Raw genomic sequence first — 7298 nt, 5'->3', positions numbered from 1 at the left:
CATCTGGTGGATTTGAACCATGCACCTCTGGGATGGCAGTGCAGCTTCTTGCCACTAAGCCACCAGAGCTCCCTACTTCTTGGGTAGTTTAACATTCTGCCCAAAGTATTCTTAAGTATTGCAACTCAAGACTTGAATTTGTTCTTCAATTGCTTCATTTAAGAAATGTTGAGTGAGATTGGTTCTTTTGATTTTCTGACTCCAGCTCTTTGCACATTTCATTATAATACTTTGGTTAATCTTCCTGCACTACTCTTGGAAATTTTCTGATCAGCTCCTCAATTTCTTTCCTTTGTTTTGGCTTCTCAGCACTCTAGTGCAATATTCAGAGTCTCTTCTGACATCCATCTTGGTCTTTTCTTTCTCCTCTGCCTTTGTAATGACCTGTTGCATTCTTCCAGGATGATATTCTTGTTATCTTCCCACCGCTCCTCTGGTCTTTCCTCACTGGTGATCAAGGCCTTAAACCTGCTCCTGAGATGGTTTTGAAATTCGAGTGTGATAGATTCACGGTAAATTTTGATTCCTGTGGATTTAAATTTTTTTAACTTCAGCTTGAACTTGCATATGATTGTTCCACAATCAACACCTGGCATAGTTGTCACTGCTGATATTGAGCTTCACCAGCAATTCTTTCCACAGATGTAACTTATTTTATTCCTATGCATACCGTCAGATGAAATCCAGTGTATAGCCCGTGTTTTGTGTTTCTTATAAAAATTATTTGCAACGAATAAATCATTGCATATACAGAATTCTATCATTCTATCTCCAGCTTCATTTCTGTCACCAAGTCCATGTTTTCCAACTACTGATCCTTCTTCCCTGTTGGGAACAGGGGTTCCCAACTTTTGCATTCCAGTCATCCTTTATTATTAATGCATCTTGACTGCACGTTTGATCAATTTCTGACAGCAATATTTTGGTAGAAATCTTCTATTTCCTCTTCTTTGGCTCCAGTTATTGGTGCATCTATTTGAATGATAGTGGTATTCACCGGACTTCCTTGTATTCACAAAGATACTATCCTGTCACTCACAACACTGTTTTTCAAGATGGTTCTAGAAATGACTTTTATAACTACGAAAGCAACCTGATTTTTCTCATCTTTTCATCTCTGGCATAATAGACCATATGATCATCTGATTCTAAATGTTCCATGCTAAGCCATCTCATTTTGCTAATACCAAGTATGTCAGTATTTTTGTGTTCCATTTCTTTGTTAACAATGTCCAATTTTCCTACTTTCATGCTTCTCACATCCCACATCCCAATCACTAGTGTTTGCTTAGAACTGTTTATCCTTCTTTGCGTTTTCATATTTGAGGGCACAGCCTCAACTGCCATATCTGCTACTCTTAGGGTACTCTATCGTACACAGGGTTTTCGAAGGCCTTTTATTTCAAAAGTGGATGGTCAATCTTTCTTCCTAGTCTGTCTTAATTTGAAGGCTCAGATTTTGAACAGTATCTGACAGACAAGCATTTTCAGAAATGAGCAGATGAAAGACATTTCTCCAATTATAAAAGTAACCAATAGATTCAGTGTTGCTACCCACCCCTGGCATGTGTGTCTTGACTCACCCCTTTCCCTACTTCCCCAGCATCCCCTTCCCTGCTGCCTATGCCATTCAACACCTCTCTCTCCTTATCCATCCCTTCTCAGCTTCTGTGATTCCAAACACCTCATGCTGTTGCTGGTTTCTTATGCTGTGCCCAGTATCTCTTGAGTTTAGGAGTCTCTAAGTCCAAATATCAGGTATTAGTATCAGGGAAGGCTTCCTATCTTAGATTGTTCTGAGGAAAAGTCCTTTGCCTTGAATTTCTGCTCCAGGACTGACTTCTTGTGGCTTATTCTCTTCCATCTGCAGTATGTTGCTGACACAAGAGGATAGTTTCCCAGGATAACGTCAAGGTTATGATCCTTGAAGAAAGCAAAAGGTCATTCACTATAAAGACAGGCAGAAAGAAAAGACCAAAATAGTGTCAATAAAATCTGAAACTTGTACTAGAATATAGAGAAGACAAAATAAGGGAAAGAAATACTGAAGGTAAGAGAGATGAACAGATTTCAAAGGGCAGTTCAAGAAAACAAAGTGTTATAAAGAAATGTGCAATGCATTCGATTAACAAAACCAAAAGACAGGAAACACACTCTCAAGCTGAAAAACAAAATGTGTTTCTCAAGTTGAAAAACAAATTTAAGCCTCAAGTCTTCTACGGACAAAATCTTGAATGACAGAAGCATAAAAAGATGAAAGGAATACAATAGAGAGTCATTGTACCAAAAAGAACTGGTTGCCACTGAACCATTTTGGAAAGTATCATATCATCTTGAACCAATGGTAACAAGACAGAAGTCCAAGATGCACTACAGGCACGGGCAAACAAATACTGACCGAGAAAATGATGGAATACAAAATTAGTTGTTTTTAAAAAAACAAATAAGTGAGATGTTGCAGGAAAGGAGAGGTAAACCTAGACATGCTCACCAATATATGTCAACATATTTGGGAAATAGCTACTTGCCCAAGTGACTGGAAGTGATCCATATTTGTTCCTATTCTAAAAAGAGGTGATCCAGTAGTGTGGAAATTATTACAGAAGGTCATTAACATAACTAGCCAGTAAATTCCTGCTGAAGATTACTCAAAAATAGCTGGAACTGCACACTGATAGAGAGAATTGCAAGAAAATCAAGCTAGATTCAGAAGATTCATAGAGTAAGGAATATCACTGCTGATGGCAGATGAATTTTAGCTGAAAGCAGAGAACACCAAGAAAGATGTTTACTTTTGTTTTACTGACCATACAAAGGCATTTGACTGTTTGGATCATAACAAGTTATAGATAACTTTTATAAGAACTGGAATCCTAGAACCCTTAATTGTGCTCATGTGAAACCTATATATACATACAGATCAAGAAGTAGTTATCCAAACAGAAAAAAGAAGACTACATGATTTTAATTCAGGAGAGGTGTGTAGTATCTTTCTCTTTATTTAGTCACTATGTATGCCGGGTGAATCATTCAAGAGGTTGGCCTATATGAAGATTGTGACATTGGGTACAAAGATAACTCGTCAATAATCTATTTATGGAGATGACAAAACTTTGCTGCAGAAAGTGAAAACGACTTGAAGCATTCATAAAATGTGCAATGAGTAACAAGATCCAAGATTACAGCTTTTAATGTGGATTACATCTCATCAGTGAGGGGAAAAAAAGCTCTCACCACTCTTTCAATAGGCAACACATGGTAGGTGAAAGAAACAAGTCTTGAAGTGCAACAAGGGTGCTTCTTAAAAAGGAAAGTATGGTGAAATTTGACCTTAAATACTTTGGGTGTGTTTTCATGAGAGGCTAGTCCCTGGAAAAAGGGATCATGCTGGAAAGGGTGAGGATCAGCAAAAAAGAGGAAGACCCTTCATGATAAGGACTCACACAGAGACTCCAAAACTGGGGCTTCACCATGATGGAGACTGTGAGAATGAGGCAGGAGAGGACAAGGTTCAGATCTGCTGTTCATAGCATCATTATGAGTTATTCACACTGTTAGTCCAAGCGACAGCACCTAACAACAATTATGGTAGCTGAACCTTCTTACTCCCAAGAACAACTTTGATATATGTTCGCACATACTATAGGAATTTATTTAAATTCTTTCAAGATTTAAAATCCAGGCAAGGAGTCCTCAAGTTACAAGTAAGGTCTGTTTTTAAATGTCTTTGTGGATGGGTTTGAACATATGTATTTGGTTCTTATTTAGTTGTACTTCCGTGTAAGAAAAGGCTTTATGTCTTTCAAGAGTATAAAAAGCTGCACATGCAGAAATGAAAGCTATTTTAATCAACTGTTACAAGTAAAGGCTGGTTGGTCAATTCAATGTGAATGTAAATTTATGGAATAGTCAAGCAGGGTTTAAAAAATGGAGGTACCCATTCAAAGATAGTAAATCAATTACATGGCTTTCTGATGTGTAACTCTCCATAATCTGCCAATAATCCAATCTCATGTATTAGACTCCAGAAAAAGACATAATACCTCTCTTCTGAGTCACCATTCCAGGATTTTGACTCATTATTTTTCCTATTCCAGTGACTGTGACCAATCACAAAGATTATCAATATGTTAATTTATTCCTGTTTCACTTTGTGACAGAACTGGTTCAAAGCACTGCACTAAAGGCTAAACAGGAGTTGTACAGGTACTTTAAATTCATCCACAGCAATTTAGCCAAGGTGAGAAGTTAGTTGCTTACCTTTTAGTTCATCTCTGGCGAAGAAGGCAGCCAGACAATCTTGTAAGGTTACTATTGGACCCCAAAACCAGCTAGGGACACATGAGACAACAAACCTGAAACATCATTGACAGAAAAAAAAAAAAAAGAAGTGTTCTGCTGATACAGCAGAAACTATAATTTTAACAATGAATACACACAGAGGAAAAAGAAAATACATACCTCTTCACATATTCCATGAAAAATGCTATCCACCCTTGTGGAGCATATGCTTCGCCACATGATCCGGCCTTGACTATAGATGTTGGATGACTGGATGAATGCAGCTTAGCAAGGTCCTCCTTGCCAGGAATTGGCAAGGAGAGATCCTGAAAGGTCTCGAGGGTTACAGATACCTAAAATTGTTTCATGTTTCAAAAAATGGGATGGAAATAATCCAGCACAATATTTATAAGGATATATTTTAGAATGTCAAGATTAAAACAAGTTAAGCAAAAAACTCCAATTATCTGTATTAGTAACAATAATAAAAAAAATCCCACTTGTGTGTATCAAATGCTGTTCTAACTACTTTCAATATGCTACCTTTTAATCTTCACATAAAAACTGAGGTAGCTATTATCTCTATTATCATTCTAAGACCATGAGGCTTAAAGAAGTGCTCCAAATTAAGTCCGTGTGGCTTAAGTTTCAAATAGTATTAAACACTATTAGATTGGCCATTAGAAATGGACCTCTTATAGTTTCCAAGCATCTTAAATGAAGAGAAAGATGCAAATCCTAGAACCTTATTTTCAACTAATTTTTTTTTTTTAGTATTTCCCTTTAAATATTTCGTACGGAAATAGCCTACTTTAAAATAATCCTACTGAAAGTCATTAGACTTGACCTAAAATCGTAAAATAATAATTAGTAATTTAAGATATTTTTTTAACTGAGAAATGCAATTTTATATTACAGATATCACTAACAATAGCAAAAATCTATATATTCAACATGTATTAGGATCATATGGATGCATGACTAGTTTGCATAAAAGCAAAACCATTCTTAAGAGCTCAAAGAAGCTTTGAGGAATAGAGAAAACACACATCTTAGTGTAGTATATTTCACATTATGAAACAGAAGTATTCTTAAAGAACTCATAATGATTTTAATTTAAGCCTTTATCACTATCTATTACTTGGCTCCAATCCTTGTTATATGAACCCTAATATTAATACGGTGAAATATTTACAAGGTAGATTGTAATCAAACACAGGAGATACACTTAATAGCTTTGTGTCTGTGAATAGCAACAGTTTCCTAGCATACTAATTTCATCACCCTTGGAACAAAATACAAGTGTAACCAGTATTTGTTGCTGAGCAACCTCCCATGTTTACATGTGAGCAAAATAAATGAAGTCCTAAGTCAGTTTTTCCTGGTAATGCATAGCTGTCAGATAAGTGGTAAGATAAATCTTTCAAAAAAGGATGTTGCACTTAAAATACAATTATGATCATTATGGTCAAGAAGAGGAATTAAAATTTTTAATAAGCAATTTTGCTAGATTTTTTTAAGTCCATGTGACAGAAATGTTCATATGTTACATGACACCCTCATACTCACCCTGTCACAAGTCAGACACTGTACTGAACTAATAATTGTTCCGTCAAATATGTCTGAAATAACACTTCTGTATTTCTTGTGCTGCTTTTTTCTCTTTGGAGATGATACAGATTGAGCTAGGATTAAAGACAAAGGTAGAATATTAAACAGAAAAAAAGTATATATACATATAAATATGTTGTTGTGTACTGCTGACTTGGAACCGACTCACAGCTGATCCTCCACTGGGTTTTCAGAAGCAGTTTAATCACATGGGAGGAGACTGTCCATCTTTCTCCCATGGAGGAGCTGGTGGATCTGAACTGTTTCTTTGGGATTGCAGTGCAGCTTCTTACCAGTAGGCCACCAGAGCATACATCTATTGTTTATACATATAATGGTTACCCATGGTGTACAGTGTTTGGTGGAGCTCCCTGATTAAAACAAGCTTGAAAGCAGGAGAGACAGCCACTTCCGAAATAGCTTGCCTCTAGAAACCTATAAACTTGGAGAAAGGATGTAAGTTATTCAACTGTTCAGGTCTTTCATTCATAGGGTCGCTATGAGTCGTCTACAACTTGACAGCATTTAACAACAACAACAGATGTATATATTTTTTCCCCTAAAAGCAGGAACAAGACAAAGACGCCAACTTTAGCAACTGTTATTCCACACTAGAAATTATAGCCAGAGCAATTAGGCAAAACTATTAGAGAATGCAAATAGAAAAGAAGTAAAACTCTATTTACAGATGATATAAGTCCTTTGCATAGAAAATCTCAAAGCTACTAAATGAATACTATAAAGTTGTAGAATACAAAGTCAACATAGGAAAGTTAGCTGTATCCCTATATCCCAGTAATGAATAAACCAAAAAGGAAATTAAGAAAACAATTTACTTTCTTATAGCACCCTAAGGAATGAAATAACTTTTGTTGTTGTTATGTGCCGTCGAGTCACTTGCGACTTACAGCAACCCTATGTACAACAGCTCTAAACTCTGCTCTGTTCTGTGCCAATCTCATTGTCTCTGACACACTCATCCCGACTGCCCTAGTCACTGAATCAATCCCCCTCCCACAGGGCTTTCTCCCCCTACACCTGCCCTCCACCCTCCCAAGCATGATGTCCTTCTCCAAGGACCGGTCCCGCCTTACAACAATGACCAAAGTATGTCAGACCAAAGTCTCAGAATCCTTGCCTCCAAGGAGAAGCCCGGTTTAACCCTATCCAGGACAAATCTGTTTGTTTTCTTAGCAGTCTATGGAACCCTCAAGCACTCTTCTCCAACACCAAAGCTCAAAAGCATCAATTATCCCCCTATCCTCCCTAGTCATTGTCCAGCTGTCAGATGCATAACAAGAGATTGCAAACACCATGGCCTGTACCAGACACACCTTAGTCTCCAGAGACACAACATTACTCTTCAATACTTTATAGAGAGGTCCCTAACAGCAGACTTTCCCATC

At 37.1% G+C, this 7298-nt stretch overlaps 1 protein-coding gene across 2 annotated transcripts in view; it reads right to left on the bottom strand.

Annotated features, from left to right (window-relative positions):
* LOC102857804 (ubiquitin carboxyl-terminal hydrolase 33-like) overlaps positions 1–7298 on the bottom strand; it is an 89682-nt gene that overhangs the window by 45841 nt on the left and 36543 nt on the right. The window contains exons 11-13 of one of the 2 annotated variants that reach the window (XM_006888593.1): positions 5851–5966; positions 4462–4634; positions 4261–4355 (exon numbers count right to left, since the gene is read on the bottom strand). In XM_006888593.1, coding sequence (XP_006888655.1) covers positions 4261–4355; positions 4462–4634; positions 5851–5966 — 384 coding nt within the window. The remainder of the gene's footprint in view (positions 1–4260; positions 4356–4461; positions 4635–5850; positions 5967–7298) is intronic. The other variant, XM_006888594.1, reaches the window with a different exon arrangement.

The sequence above is a fragment of the Elephantulus edwardii genome, unplaced genomic scaffold, assembly GCF_000299155.1.
Source record: "Elephantulus edwardii isolate Elephantulus edwardi_28Jun2011 unplaced genomic scaffold, EleEdw1.0 scaffold00069, whole genome shotgun sequence".
NCBI lineage: Eukaryota > Metazoa > Chordata > Mammalia > Macroscelidea > Macroscelididae > Elephantulus > Elephantulus edwardii.
This window is presented reverse-complemented; position numbering and strand designations above follow the sequence as displayed.